The sequence below is a fragment of the Capra hircus genome, chromosome 22 (assembly GCF_001704415.2).
Source record: "Capra hircus breed San Clemente chromosome 22, ASM170441v1, whole genome shotgun sequence".
In the NCBI taxonomy this organism is placed as follows: domain Eukaryota; kingdom Metazoa; phylum Chordata; class Mammalia; order Artiodactyla; family Bovidae; genus Capra; species Capra hircus.
The window spans coordinates 521,022-537,691 of record NC_030829.1 but is presented as its reverse complement, the minus strand read 5'-3'; the positions used below and the strand labels follow the sequence as shown (position 1 = coordinate 537,691).

The window sequence follows — 16,670 nt, the reverse complement described above, 5'->3', positions numbered from 1 at the left end:
TAATATTGGCTTTATAATTTCCCAAGTACTTACTTTTATTGAGATCTTCCTTTACCTATACAGCTTTGAATAACTATTCACTGTATTTCCATTTCACCTGCAGGTCTCCCTTGAGCATTTCTTGCAGGGCAGGTCTAGTGGTTATGAACTCCCTTACTTTATCTAAGCATGATTTAATTCCTCCCTCAAACTGAAGGACAATGTTGCCAGATATAAGATTCTTGATGGGCAGTATTTATTCTTTTATATGAATATATTTTCCCACTGCCTTCTGGCCTCCATGATTTTTAATGAGAAATCTGCTTATAATTATATTGAAGATCCCTTATTTGTGATTTTCTTCTCCTTGCTACTTTTACGATTTCTCTTTGTGCCTGGCTTTTCAAAGTTTGATTATGTGTTTTGGTGTGGATCTCTGAGTTCCTCTTACTTGGAGTGGATGCTTATATGCATGCTTTCCATCAAAAATTTTGACATTTTCAGCCATTCTTTCTTATGTGAGCAATTTTCTGATTTATAAAAAGATGCAGCAAATTTTAAAATGACACAAAATATAATTTTAAAAACAACACTGAAAAGTGAGTATATTTAACTATGCTGCTAAGTCGCTTCAGTCATGCCCAACTCTGTGTGACCCCACAGATGGAAGGCCACAAGGCTCCCCTGTCCCTGGGATTCTCCAGGCACATTATTTCTTTAAATATTCTCTGTTCCTTTTTTCTCTTTTCTCCTTCTGAGACTTCCATGATGCCTATGTTGATTTGCTTGATGAGGCCCCACAGGTCTGAGGCTCTCTTCAATTTTCTCAATCTTTTTTCTTTCTGTTCCTCAGACAACATAATTTCCATTGTCTAATGTTCAAATTTCCTGATCCTTTCTTCTGTCTGCTCAAATCTGCCTTTGAATCAGGTAGTGAATTTTTCATTTTGGATATTGTACTCTTCAGCTCCAGAATTTTTTGTTCATACCTTCTTAGGATTTCCATCTCTTTACTGATATTTCTATTTTGTTCACACATCTTTTTTTTATTCTCTCCCCATCTTACTTTAGTTCTTTGAGCATCTTTAAGAGAGTTGCTTTAAAAGATTTGTTTAGAAGATGTGCCATAGGTCTTTTTCAGGGACAGTCTATTGACTTGATTGTTTACTTTGGATGAACCATATTTTCCTTTCTTACTATGCATTTTTTGATCACTAGACATTTGAATTGAACAGTGTGATAACTCGGGAAATCAGATTCTTCTGGAAATCACCTCCCCAGTGCTTTGCTGTTTTTCATTTCTGTTTTTGCTTACTCTTTGGGTTTTTGTTGCTGTTATTGTAGGCTGTCTCTGTGCAAAGGAAAAGCCTGAGATATACATTCAAGGTGTTCTTTGGTCTTTTCTGAGCCTTTCCCTGGGGATGTGTAGTCACTGAGTAATTTTTTTTCCATATGAAGTTGTTTTTGAATGTTTTAGTCTTTAATTTCTGGCTCCCAAGAGGGGGAAAGGTGAAAAACCAAGGGGCATGGGGAAGGGCGCCAGGCATTCACATCTCCTGGAGGTCACTTCAGCTGGAGGGAGAAGGGCTTGCAACAATGTGGGGCGGTGCAACAGTGGCTGCCCTCTCTTTAATAAGGAGCAGCAAACAGCAACCAGAGCACAGATCCCTGATATTTGGAGGACAGGGTCCTTTTCGCTTCTGGCTCGTACAAGCTGCCCCAGGATCATGTGCACAGCTGCCTCCCCTGTGGCCTAGGGTGAGGGGTTAGGTAGCTGCTACTGTGCCAAGAGTTGATAATGACCAAAATTAACTTCAGTTTACCCTCTAAGTCTTCCCCTGGAAGTTCTAAGCCTTCAACAGACTTCTGATTACCAAAATAGTTACATCAGACAGATTCTGCCAGTACAATTTTTGTCTAGGTGAGGGAAAAGAATTCTGGTGCTTCTGATTCCACCTTCTCCCCAGAATTCTCTGCCAATCATTGCTTTTTGATATGACTTGCAGTGTTAACAGCTTGCTCTGTGGTAGACTGATGATTGGACATGGTAGTTTACTTCTTTGACACACTGTTTAATTCAGTCTCTCAAGATTTTTGTATTTATGCTCATTAAACATGATTCAAAAGAATTTTATTTTGGTGTTCATTTCCAAGTTACAGTAGCTGTACAAAACAAATTGTTTTGTTTTTCATATAATTTATATATTTTTTCTACATTTCTATAATTTTCTATACTTGCAGTAATTCATAAGCACTCAAATAAGCTGTTTCTTAGAAAGTTTCAAAGATACCATATGAACTTGGAGCTGAAAGTTAACTCTGCAAACTTCCTCAAACTCTTGCTTGCTTTTTGGACCACTTAAATTTTCAATATTCTAATGCATCTTTGGTAATGTACATTTCTTATCTCACCCAAATTTTCCATTTCAGGTATACTTCTTCATCATTTTTAATCTCCTATGGATATGTAATGTTTTCAGTTATCATTTCATATTTTCTTTATCTAGTTTTACCAGTTAGATTTTTTGGGGTGGGAATGGTATTGTCATTTACTTTTTAAAATTTATTTTATGGATATAGAGTTGATTTACAATGTAGTGTTAATTTCTGCTCTACAGCAAGGTTTTGCATTATTTTCATATCCTTTTCCACTATAGTATATTACAGAATATTGAATATAGTTCCCTGTGCTATACAGTAGCACCCGGTGGCTTATCCATTCTATTTATACTAGCTTGCATCTAGAAGTCCCAAAGCCACACTCCATCCCTTCCCCATTCACTTCCCCCTTGGGAACCACAAGTCTGTTCTCTGTCTCTGAGCTGGTTTCTGTTTTGTAGATAACTTCGCTTGTGTTCTATTTTAGATTCTACATACAAGTGATATCATGTGATGTATGTCTTTATCTTTCTGACTTACTTCACTTAGTATGAGAAGTCCATCAATGTGGCGAAAATGACATTATTTCATTCTTTCTATGGTAGAGTAGTAGTATATATATGTACAACATCTTTATCCATTCATCTGTCAGTGGACATTTAGGTTGTTTCCATGTCTTAGCTATTGTAAATAGTGCTCCTGTGAACATAGGGTACATGTTTACTTTACAATTATAGTTTTTTTCTGGATATATATTGGCAATACCATTTACTTTTATTGCGTTTTACAAAGCACTAACTTTGAGATCTGCGAATCAATTTTTCTCTTTGCTCTGATTAACTTACAGTTTTTATTATGTATGTCTTACTGCTTTTTGTGACTTTATTAATTTCAGAACCTCTTTTAAGAAGGGGCTCAGCTAACTCACTTTCTTATTTTAAACTTTTAACAAAGAATAAGGCCATGACTTCAAGTTTGAATGCCAGCTTACTTACACTGCATATGTTTCTGTATTAATTTTTCATTGATACTTAATTCACTTGTTAATTACATTAATACTTAATTCACATTGATTATTCAACAAACGCTGAATTTTTACTATTTGCCAGCACTGTTATGAATACCTAGGACACAGCAATGATGAAAACAGAAATTCTCAAATCCTTATGGCACTTGCAGTTAAGAGAAATAAAAACGATAAAAACGAAAGTATGTAGGATGTTACTGATGACAGTGCTAAAGATAAAAATAAAGTGGGGATAAAAAGAGAAAACAGTACAATTTTTCCCTGTTTGCAAAGGGAAGGTCTTTGGGAGGTGAAAGAGCTAGAAATAAATGGAGGAGCCAAACTTGAGCAGATGTGTGGGGAAGAAGGGGTTGGAGGAGCTGCTACATGCACAGGGGAGCAGGCGATGGAGAAGCAGCATGCGGACAGGGGGAGGAAGGCGCAAACGCGGAAGGAATCACAGTGTGAAGGCATCAGCATGGCAGTCTGCAAGTTCTGAGGAAAATCTCAAAGTCCACGAGCAGCGAGAGTGGAACGAGGGCCGGAGGACGGACAGCAGGAGACGTGGGTGAGAACGGAGCAGGCGGAGGTGAAACGCTCAGTTAGAAATGGCCTGTGGCCACTGTGAGGACTTCTGGTTGTGAACTGTGCTCTGACTTCTGTTTTCACTCTGGCTGCTCTTCTGGAAATCCGTAGACTGAAGTAGAAGCTGGGGAAGCAGGATGACTAGTTAGGAGGTCTTCCGATCATCTTCATCAGAGGTGCAGCTCTGGAGGCAGAGCTGGCGGAAACCTGAGAAGGCCTTTGAGAAGCCGTGACCCTGATAGGAAGGTGGCGCGGGAGGTCTGGAGTGAGGGTGTGGGAGCAGGTCAGGACTTCAGGGTCTTCCCTCATCCTACACTTCATTTGCTCAAGGAGTAATTTAGTGGAGTATTCTTTTATTTCCAAGTGGATTAAAAGATTATTAATTTGCTCATTTATGTTGAATAGATTTCTTAAAACTATAAGTTTTAGTAATATTAGTAGCAGCAACCACTGCCATTCACTCAGGTTTCAGGCCCTGTGCTAAGCATCATTTCACAGGCAACCAGCCTAGACAGTTGCGTAAGAGCTCAGCCTCATGGTTCAGATGCTGCAGGCTTTGCAGAAAGGAGTCACTTCCCAGATGTGCCACAGGCACAGGTTAGAAATGGCCCCCAGACTGTCCTAGTCCAGATGCCAAGGTCTGTTGCGTCTGCTCTTGCAGACTTTTCAGATTTTCTTTGTTGTGGACAATTTGATAAATTCTTTTGAATACCCATTTATTTTTGTATTTTGAGCAGATTAATAATAATGCATTGACACTTGACAGTTTCCATCATACTTCCCTATTTCTTGAGTTTTTGTTTTATATACTTTGATGTTATTCAATATATGACTGAAGTTACAGCCTCATTATCCAAAGTTATTTTTATCAGTATTAAAAATATGTTCTTTTTCATATATATGTTAGGACAATGATGGATTATTTCTTGGAAGATACACAAAAGACTAGTCATACTGGTCAGTCCAAGGAAGCGAGCAGGAAGCCCTGACCCTTCGCATTTTCTCTTGCAAGGATCAGCGATCACAAAGATTCCCTTCTTTTACTGCTTCTTTGGGAGGAGGGGAAGAAAGGGGTTGAAAGCTATCTCTGTATTAGGTACCTGGTCCTTCAGGCTGACCTGTCAGGATTTGTAGAGATTATATAGCTGAAATTCTGCCAACACAAAGATGAACACTGGGGCCCTCACATCCCACAAAAAAAGGCACACACAGCTTGTCTTTACAACTGAAGCAGCCCTGTGTGTGTTCCAGCTTTGATTTGGAGGGTAAAAAACTGTCCAAACATACTTCCTACTATTTTCATTCTCCTTCATTTTGCATCATTTATTCAGGCCACTACTGTCACTTGCCTAGAGAATCCCAAGGACAGAGGAGCCTGGTGGGCTACAGTCCGTAGGGTTGCAAAGAGTCGTACACGACTGAAGTGACTTAGCATGCACACACGCACCATGACTGCAGGTTGACCGATTTAGTACAGGATTGGGGCACCAGAACAGTCAGAAAACCATCAACAAACTCACTAATGGAAAGGAAAGAAAGTATCTCCCAATGGGGATACTCCATCTACTTCTAAGTATTTTAAAAATCAGTACCAGTCATATGAAAGGAAACCACTGTTAAGGACAGTTAACACTGCTAAACCATGTTAACATCACAGATGTCATTGCCAACCGTTCTCTCCAGTCTCCATGCACCTGTGTCATCACACAAGGGACCACTCTGTGACAGAGGGCCCACCCTCGTCCCTAAATACAGCTTCATGCTTGTCCTGCCGCAGTTCCACGGCCCTCATCTTGACTATCAATTTGAGTGCCACGTAATATGCCATAAAGAAGAGGGACCATAACATCATCATCTTTTTCTTTGTGGCCCCAAAACCTCTCCCCACATTCAGTCTCAAGTGCACAAGTTCAGCCCCTGCTCTGATCACCCTGAAATCCAGCCCTACTCTCCTCTGGGCTCACAGTTCGGCTTAAGGTTTTACATTCTTCCCACTGTTGTAAACGTTCTCCAGTTTTATTGAAGTATTACTGACATATAACATTGTATGGCATAATGATTTGGTAATCATGTACACTGTGATTACCACAAATGTGTTTTCACCCATCACCTCATAGTTAGACATTTTCTTCCCTTGTGATGAGAACTTTTAAGATCTACTCTCTTACCAGCTTTCAAATATAGTTACCCATGGCCACTAGGCTGTGTATGACACTGCCAGTCAGCCAGTGTTTTCTGAATGAACAAAGTCCACCTTTCCTCAGTACCCAGAAGGGCATATCCAGGACCCTGCCAGGGGCATGGGAGGTGGGAGGCTAAGCCTCTTACAGAGCTCTAACCATCTCCAGGCACACTCTGGCCACCTCTGGACATAAGACAATAACTGGGACTGCTTTTCTTTATGCAATTTCCTTTTGCAGACGAGGCACAGAGGCTCAGAAGAGACAGCGCTCACCCTAGGCCCAACAGACCTCAGTCCTTCCGGCGCCCCATCCAGCTGCCTCTCCCTGGTCCCCAGACCAGCTTTACCGCACGCCTCTGCTCTCTATGCTGACAAAGGCCCTAGTGAGCTGGATGCAGGCCTCTGCCTCTGACCAACAGCTTCAACCTTTGTTTCTTTTGGTTTCTGGGTGGTCTTGAAGCCCCAACTCATCACCTCAGCTTTCATACCTAATTAGCCAGCTTCTTTCCCCCTAGTCCTGTTCCAGCACACAGCAGTGCCATAGACCCACGAAGCTGCCATGCCCCACCCCAGTTTTGAGCATCTTGATCACATCCAGGTCTCTGCTCTTCTGTACTCAGCCTTGTTGGGCTGGGGAGCTGGCCCTGCCAAAATACTACAGTCTGCCCCTCTGCACACAGGACATGAGTGCACCCTCCCACAGCCCTCCAGGGCAAGAGTACTGGTTCTTTAAAACTTGCCTTTTGAACACAACCCTTAAGGCAGAGTTGTTGTGGTGTTGCTGTGGTATTGCTGTGGTGTTGAAGACTCTTGAGAGTCCCTTGGACTGCAAGGAGATCCAACCAGTGCATCCTAAAGGAAATCAGTCCTGAATATTCATTGGAAGGACTGATGCTGAAGCTGAAGCTCCAATACTTTGGCCACCTAATGCGAAGAACTGACTCACTGGAAAAGACCCTGACGCTGCGAAAGATTGAAGGCAGGAGGAGAAGGGGACGACAGAGGATGAGATGGTTGGATGGCATCACTAACTCGATGGACATGAGTTTGAGTAAGCTCCAGGAGTTGATGACGGACAGGGAGGCCTGGCATGCTGCAATCCATGGGGTTGCAAACAGTTGGATACAACTGAGTGACTGAACTGACTTAAGGGAGAAATTCTCTGGGTGATAATCCCTGGGTATTCCCAAGCCTTTCTCAATAAGTGAGATGATTAGAGAAGAAAGTTGACAAATTCAAAGAGGTCCTCAAGACCCATGGATTCCTATGCTGAGCCCAATAGAATTGACTGTTTATTCTTAAAAACAAAGAAGAAGAAAAAGAAGAAAACTTGCCTTTTCTTCTTTATGAATAAGCACAACCCACCAGAATCCACTTCCCCTCCCCTAGATCAGCAGCGGAGGGAAAACAGAACAGCTGGCAGATGGGCAGGTGCGCCCCATGCTCGCTTTGCTGATCCCATCTCCCTCCACACCCACCAGGCTCCTCCAGGGCCTGAGCGCCTACCTCATGCAGTCAGCGCACCCATCAGTGCAAGGCTGCCTTCCCAGCCTGTCCCCACGGCCTGCCCTTACCACCCCCCACCCCACCAAAGTGCACAGCTGAACCCCACCCACGGGAAGAGGTGGGTCTTCAGGCCCCACGAGAAACTAACATATCCTATTTTTTCATCATTATCACTGATTGTAAAAAATCAAAGTAAATTCTTCCCAAACACTCCACTATTAACTAAGGACACAGCCCTGGATCTGGTGGTGAAAGTATGGGAACTGTATACTTCCACGGAACAAAATGAGCCTTCCTATGATGCTCTGGTATATTTGGGACTGAATATTTCATACTGTACACATGGAGAAGGATGGTAGACCCCTGGAGACTCCCACACCAGCACCTCCCACCAAAGGTGGGGATCCTTCCACAGACCCCCACAGGTGGCTGCATTATGAGATGGCAGTGGAGGAGAATTAACAGTCCCCATTTCTCTGAAGGCCCCAAACTGCAGGGTAGAATCGGGCCAAATTAAACTACCAGAGAAGTGGGAGACCCTCTGCTGGATCCCTGATTGTGACCCCCAGTCTCCCCAGGGAGAGTCAGGATCGCTAATGTGGCATCTCTGCTGCATTAGAGGCCTACATCCGCCTTGCCTACAAAAGCACCAGCCCTTGATGCTGAAGTTATGGGACTGACTGGAGCCACCTGGACTCTGCAGCTCAAAGGTCTCAGTGGGCAGACATGTGAATGCTGGCAGCAAAGGAAGGTACAGGACCCTTGCTGGCTGCTCCTCAGTCTCCAGCCCCTCCTGCCTTACTTCCACTTAAATATACTTACAAACTCTTCAGTTCCTTCCATCATACAACAGATTGTGCTTTCCATTTACTTGGCTTGCCAGCATCCTGAACTTTCTCTACATACCTCTCATCAGTCAGTGACTGTACAGTTACTTGTGCAATGACACAGTGTTCCACACATGGTTGTGCGAAGCCTAGAGCACAGCGGGGTGAGTGAGGGCTGGAACCCAGGCTGCAGTCTGTGTCCCAGGCAGCTGCAGCACCTGAGCAAGTGGGAAGTAAACATGGATTGACTGAGGCTCCAAATGTGGCCGTGGAAAATCCCTGCCCCAGGCTGACCGTTCACTCAGCTGGCAGATGTAAATCACCTTGGTGCCTGAGAAGTGAGTCCTGGCACTCAGGACTCAGCCCACTGCGGAGCCCAAAGTATACACAGAGGTTAAAACTCACCATGATACAGGAAACCCTAAGGACTCCAACAAAAAATATTAGAGATAACAAACACAGTAAAGTGGCAGGGTACAAAATCAATACACAAGCATCATTGTTGTTTCTATACACTAACAATGAGCTAGCAGAAAGAGAAACTAAGAAAACAATCCCGTTTATAACTACAACAGAGAGAATACCTCGGAATAAATTTAACCAAGGAAGTAAAAGGCCTATGTAAGACACTGATGAACGAAATTGAAGATAACACAAAGAAACTGAAAGATATTCCATACTCATGGATTAGAAGAATTAACACTGTTAAAATGTCCATATTACCTAAAGCAATCCACAGATTCAATGCAATCACACACCCCCTGATTTCAAATGATACTACAAAGCTATAAGAATCCAAAGAGCATGGTACTAGCAGAAAGACACACACAGATATCAATGGAATGGAATTAAGAGCTCAGATATAAACTCACACAGACATAAACAATTAATTTACCGAAAAAAGATGAAAAACATGCAATGAAGAAAGGATAGTCTCTTCAACAAATGGAGTTGGGAAAACTGAACAGCCACATGCAAAAGAATCACACTAGACCACTATCATATACCACACACAAAATTTACTCAAATGGATTAAAGACTCGATTGTAAGACCTGAAAACATAAAATTTCTAGAAGAAAATACGGACAGTAAGCTCTTTGTCATCAGTCTTAGCACTATCTTTTTGGACATGTCTCCTCAGGCAAGGGAAACCAAAGCAAAGACACACAAATGCATGGTGAAGGAAACCACTGTCAAAACAAAAAGGCAACCTTATGAATGGGAGAAAATATTTGCAAATCATGTATCTGATAAGGGTTAATATTCAGGATATAAAGAATTCTTACAACTCAACAACAAAAACCCAAACAACCTGATTAAAAATAGACAGAGGCTCTGAATAGACATTTTCCCAAAGAGGATATCTAGATGGCCAATAGGTACATGAAAAGGAGCTCAACACCACTGACCACCAAGGAATGCAAATAAAACCGTAATGAGCTATCACCTCACACCTGTTGGAGTGGCTATTACCAAAGATAAGAAATAACAAGTGTCAACACTTGTTGACAAGGATGTGGAGGAAAGAGAAGGCCATGCACTATCTTAAGCAGGAGAATAACATGACCTATGTGCTTCTTTTGTCCCCAAAGAACTTTCTAGTGGCAATGTGGAAGACAGAGAAGAACTGGCAGAGACTAGTGACTGGAAAATTTTTAGTAGGCGTTGCTCAGGGGTGAGGTAAGAGTCTGAATGAAGGAAGACTTGCAAGGTTGATGACATATTTATTATAGGGGGACCGAGGACTCCAGTCAGAAAGACGTGTGCACTGCAATGCAGAAAAGAGGTGGGGCTGAGGAGAGAGGGTGACAGAGGCTGCAGGGCCTCCGTGTTTGGAAACACTGAAAGGCTGAGGACATTCAGCAGGAGCTGTGCGCCCTAGACCAGCCCAGGCCTGACACCATGGGCCAAGCACATACAGCACCTTGCATCTCTGGCCACATGGGACACTGAAAATCCATGTTATGAAGGTAGAAGAAAGAGGAAATTCATTAGTCTTTTACCCACTTCTCTGATCTATTGTCTGCTTCTTGACAAAAAAAAATCAAAGCACTCAAAAGTCAGATTAATCCTGATAAACTTTAGGTTTGGCCTCTCATTTTAAGTGAAACTTTTCACTTTGCCATATGTTGGAGCAGATCTGAAGCTATACAAACATTTCCAAATAGGAAATAATAAAAATCCACTTATGTATGAAAAGTGGTACTAACCTTGAGAGAAAGTTTAAGGTACAACAACCTCTGAACAGTTGTGAAAAATACATATTCAGATTTTTAGTAACATTTTAAACAATAAAGATGATTTTTCCTAAATCCCAGAGAGTATATGGTGGAATAAAACTATAAAAGAACAGATCAGCAAATGACCATCCTCATATCTCTGTCTAAAGCACACACACACACACACACACACACAGAGAGAGAGAGAGAGAGAGAGAGAGAGAGCGAGCGAGCGAGATCTTGTCACGCTCAGTCTCCAACTTCTTTTTCCTTTGAGGTTTGATCGACATACAAAAAGGTGAACATATTTAATGTCTACAACTTGATGACTTTAGAAATAAAAATACATTGTGAAGCCATCACCCCAATTTATGCCATAAACCTATGGATACCAAGAGGGGAGGTGGGATGTGGGCTGGATTGGGAGACTGGGACTGACACCGCTATGCATGGAACGGAACTCTACAGGAGGCTCTGTGCTCACCTAGATGGACAGGAAATCCAGAAGGGAGAGGATATGTGTATACATATGGCTGATTCACTTTGCTGTAAAACAGAAACTAGCACAAGGCTGTCAAGCGACCATCCTTCAATGGGGGAAAAAAGATCCCCACTTTTAGCAAATTTGTGAGTATATGATAGCGTTATTAACTACAGGCCTCACTCTGTACAGCAGACCTTATGACTTGTGTTATAGGACTGAAATTCGGTAAAAACCCAAGAAGAACTTGCTCCTAGAACTCTGACTCCCTCTACAGTGTGTGAGGAATAAAACCCTGCCCCCCACCCTCAAGGAACAAGGGAAGCCATGCAACCCCCAGCCCACCACAGGGCGCAAGACAGGAGCTCCAGGAGCATGGCCTCCCCGGCCTTGCAGAGCCCCTCACAAACCCCCTCCTCAAATGTCATGTCAAAACAAGGAACAGGCCTGCGTCCCCAGGGAAACTGGAATTCACCCACTACAGTATGTTTGAGTTTAGATAGTTAAAGCAGTGTTTTATAAGAATTAAGAAACCACAAATTCTTTTTGATGTTGGGGCACCACTCTGGGTAATGTTCCATAAGAAGGCCAAATGTAACTTGTGCAAAAATATCTTTAGCAGCACAATTAACAAGTACTCATGATACTACTAATAAATGCACAGTACATGCTTACTGAGTGAAGGAATAAAAAGCAAAACAAAAGAAAACAAATGATCAGCAATGACAGACTAAGCTAATTATCATTTAGCAACATGATTAACGGGCTTCCCTGGTGATTCAGACAGTAAAGAATCTGCCTGCAATGCAGGAGACCCAGGTTCGATTCCTGGGTCAGGAAGATCCCATGGAGAAGGGCATAGAAATTGACTCCAATATTCTTGCCTGGAACACTCCATGGTCAGCGGAGTCTGGTGGGCTACAGTCCATGGGGTTTGCAGAGTCAGACATGACTGAGCAACTAACACACACTCACAACATGATTAATATTTAGTTCAGAAGCATTAAGAATGGTAAGAATATTACACTTTCTATATAAAAATTTATATGTGAAATAATTTTTGAGAAAAAAGAGAAAATGATGTGCATGTATGAGCCGCATATGCATGTGCGTGCGCATACTCAGTTGTGTCTGACTTTGTGACCCCAAGGACTGTAGCCCACGAGGCTCCTCCATCCATGGGATTCTCCAGACATGAATACTGGAGTGGGCTGCTATTCCCTCCTGCAGGGGACCTTCCCAACCCAGGGATCTAGCTGGTATCAACTGTATCTCTTGTATTGCAGGCAGATTCTTCACCACTGAAACCTGGGAAGCCCCCATGAACTGCATAAACGTGCATAAAAGATGCATCAATAATAAGGTAAGAATATGAGGCGATAGACATATAATACAACAGACAATGAATTTCTTATTAGCACAAATGTATCAGAACTTAAATGAATAAATGTGGCCTGAATTTTTTCTTCCAGTGTAATCCATGGCGGTGCCCTTATCAAATGCTTACAGAGGACATGTAAACTGAAAGGAGGACAGACAAGGGCAGAGGGCTTGGCTGACCTGGAGTGGGGTTTTGGGTCTGCCTGGTGTAGGACACGTTGAATGCCGGCTCCTCAATCAGTGGTGGTGGGTACATGCGCCTCCGGATGAAGAAGCCGGCTCCACAGCAGAAGAGTACACCCATCATCAGGAGGAACCTGGGCGAGAGCACAGGGTGAGGCCTGGGCAGAGGCCCAGGCAGATGGCAGGGCTCCCCTGGCTGGTCCTACCCAACCGCTCTCCCCGGCAATGGTCCCAGTGGAGGAACCAGGGAGACACCAGGCCATCAGAGCTCTGGGGGCCCCTGGATGGAGGCCACTAGCATGGAGAAGCTCTCAAAGTGAACATTTTGCTTCAAAAGCTCCAAATGGCTATTGACCTCAAAGGGTTGGTACAGTTCTTCCCTGTCCATGGCTCTGACTTCAACCCAACATTTAGTCAGAACAGAAGACGCCTTTTCAATCCTGCTTGAAGACTACTGCTGGTTCTCACTGTCCTCCTCCCTGCCCCCGCAGTTTTCTGTATTGTTAAAGCAAGAAGAGTAAGCATGGGATCCTTTCTAACAGTTTTCTCTCCATTATTATATGAACATCTATAAACATTTTTTAAAGTGCCCTTTCTAGAGCACATCTTAATTTTAGAGAAACTATAGGAATAGAGAAAATACAATTCATTTTAAAAGCTGTTTTAAAATCTCTAGGTTCTAAGTATGGCTGGACCTTTTATTGTGACTCCACAGTCTAATGGACAAGAGCTGACTCCTTGAAGGATCGGATGTTTGTCGAAATCATCTGAGGATTCTCAGTGACTGCTGGATCACTGGCATTCAATAAAAAATGGATGAATGGCACTTCCCATCTCACTTCAGCATTCACCTGGTTTTCCTAGCAACAGGGGAAATCATTTGAAGCAGGGCCAAGTTGATGTTCCACACAGACATAGCTGAGAAACTTGTCCATTTCTAAACTGATATGATGATGGGACACACAGAACCTGCCAGAACCTGAAACAACACACACATTCTTGTGAAGGATGCGCACACAGCAGAGCTAGCCATGTCATGGTCAAAGGCACCTGTCCACGTATGAATGTAATTTAAGGAAAGAGTAGATAATAAAGCCTTTGAGAATATAAACATGATATTAAGAGTTAAAGCTATTAATCAATAAGTATATATCAGACATCTTGGAACCTTGAGAAGGAACAAAGATCGGGGCCAGACAGGAAATGATTCAGAAGAGGACTGAAATAGTGGTTTTCTAACCTTTTGTCTAATTCATTATTAATTCAACAAAACTTCCGAAGCATCTGCCAGGCTCCCAGGACCAATCTTTGCATTATAAGGAGTAAGACAGGTGGGGCCTCACCCTCACTGAACTTGAGCTGTCACAGGGGAGGAGGACAGTAAACAGCAAAGTAACAAAATTATTTATTTGCAACTCTGATAGTGCCAAGAAAGAAGAGGAAGGGTGGATCATAGGCTGGGGGGAGGAATGCATTTAACACACAGCCATGTTCATCATTTCAAGGGTACAGTTCAGTGCAACAGGAGGGTTAATGAGGGTATCTTCCAGACTAAGGGAGATCACAAAAGCTTCTTTTCCTTCAAAGCAACATCTGAGCTGAATTCTGAATGATGGAAGGAGACAAACTGAAGGGAAGTGAAGATGTTTCTGGGTAGAAAGGAACTGCATAGGTGCCCCCACAGGAAAAGTTAGGTGGGCGAGAGGCCTGAGGAGGATAGCTATGAGCTGCAGATGGGGGAGGCGTTAGAGGGGTGCAGTCCTGAGGAGCAGGAAAAATCCAAATAGTGCAAAACAAAGCCCCCACTCCCACGTCAGAAGCTGGAATCGAAGATGGACAACTTTGTCTGGACTCCATGATAGTCTACCTTCAACCCTGGGTCCAACTGTAAATATCTGAGCAGAAATGCTAGGCACACGGAGGTAACTGTGCATGAGGTTTTACACCCCTGCTCACTCCCAAAGGTCCAGGCTCCCTGTGTTGGACACGCAGAAGCCATGAGAGATCTTGGTCTCTTCCATGAGATAACCCAAAGTGATAGTTTTGGCTTATCTGTCAAATGGAATGGGCTTCCCTGATGGCTCAGTTCGTAAAGAATCTGCCTGCAATGCAGGAGACCCTAGTTCAATTCAAATAGAATACACGTTTTCTAGACAAATATAAGTGATATGCACCTCACAGTGTGGACTGCTGGAGAGCAAGTAGGTGCAAGCAAGTAAGAACAGTCATGTGGCAGGAGACCCACTCCTGGCTCCTGGAGCAGTCATCATCACACTTGTTCCTTACTGAAACAGCAGTCTGAGAAGAGAGGGGTAGGGGAATGAGTTTCTGGTAACAAAGAGGAAAGGGGTGTCAAGGTAAGAAAAGAAATTCTCAAAGTTCTCTTTCATTACTGAGCAGGTATGGGGAGCATTCCTGGGATTAAGAGAGGAAGTTTGTGTCTTTTCTATCATTAAAAGTAATCTGGCTTCTTCAATTCAATTTGTTTTTTCAGTCTCTTCCTGCCCTCCTCCCCAGCGGTTTTCAGGTCTCAGGCAGCAGCAGAGCCTCCCTGGGCCCGCATGCCCCAACTCTGCAGGAGCCCCACAGCAGGCAGCACTTACCTGCCAGACTGCACTCTGTTGCAGCGTGCTTTCCAACTCTACACCGTTCCTAATCCTGGGCCCTACATTAGACTACCATGGGTCGCAGAGAGTCGGACACGACTGAGCAACTTCGCTTTCACTTTTCACTTTCATGCACTGGAGAAGGAAATGGCCACCCACTCCAGTATTCTTGCCTGGAAAATCCCAGGGATGGGGGAGCCTGGTGGGCTGCCGTCTATGGGGTTGCACAGAGTCGGACATGACTGAAGCGACTTAGCAGCAGCAGCAGCAGGTAAGGATTACTTAAGATTTTAGAGCTGACTTCCAAAAGCATTCTCTGCCAAAACCTCTGTGCTATGCTAAGGAACCCCAAATCCTCCAAAGTCAAGTGGAGCCAGCTTGGAGAACAGCCCTCCATTCACTTCATGCCCAGCTCCCTCCTCCCAACCTCCTATCTCTCCCCTCAAACTTCCCCCCAACACCAGCTCCCCATCATCCCTCTCTCACCAGGTCCATTCTTAGGGCCCTGCCCCTGAAACATGCAGGTCCCTTTGCAAGGAGGGCTCTCTTCTCTGAGACCCAGACAGAAGCCATGCAGCTTTCCCCAACTTTTCTGCCATCAGAAGTTGCATGCTTTGTTTCCAGAACATTGGCTTACAATTCTCCATGTGTTTAGACATCTGTTTTAGGAGCCCAGCTGCCATAGGGCCTCTCACACAGGACCCTGGTACATAACAGACAAATTACTGAGAGAAGGAACGTATGGAGCGAAAACCAAGTGTCCTCAAACTTCAGCTGGGGCTTGCATCTCAAGGCGTTCTCTGGCTGTATCCCAGGTTTTGTTGTTGTTCATTGGCTCAATCGTGTCCCTATAGACTGCAGCACGACAGGCCTCCCTGTCCTGAAGGAAATAGTGAACTACCTTCCAGACTTTGCTCAAACTAATGTCCATTGAATCGGTGATGCCATCCAACCATCTCATTCCTTGTCACCCCCTTCTCCTCCTGCCCTCAATCCTTCCCAGCATTAGGGTCTTTTCCAGCAAGTTGGCTCTTCGCATGAGGTGGCAAAAGTATTGGTGCTTTGGCCTCAGCATCAACCCTTCCAATGAATATTCAGGGTTGATTTCCTTTATGATTGACTGTTTTGATCTCCTTGCAGTCCAAGGGACTCTCAAGAGTCTTCTCCAGCACCACTGTTTGAAAGCATCAGTTCTTCAGCACTCAGCCTTCTTTATGGTTCAACTCTCACATTTGTACATGACTACTGGAAAAACTCATAGCTGTGATTATACAGACCTTTGTTGGCGAAGTGATGTCTCTGCTCTTTAATACACTGTCCAGGTTTGTCATAACTT

The 16,670-nt window shown here is 43.6% G+C and overlaps 1 protein-coding gene across 2 annotated transcripts in view; it reads right to left on the bottom strand.

Moving 5' to 3' along the window:
- Window positions 1–16,670, bottom strand: part of VOPP1 (vesicular, overexpressed in cancer, prosurvival protein 1) — a 168,798-nt gene that overhangs the window by 19,406 nt on the left and 132,722 nt on the right. For both annotated transcript variants that reach the window (XM_018038388.1, XM_018038387.1), the window contains one exon: window positions 12,726–12,862. In XM_018038388.1, coding sequence (XP_017893877.1) covers window positions 12,726–12,862 — 137 coding nt within the window. The remainder of the gene's footprint in view (window positions 1–12,725; window positions 12,863–16,670) is intronic.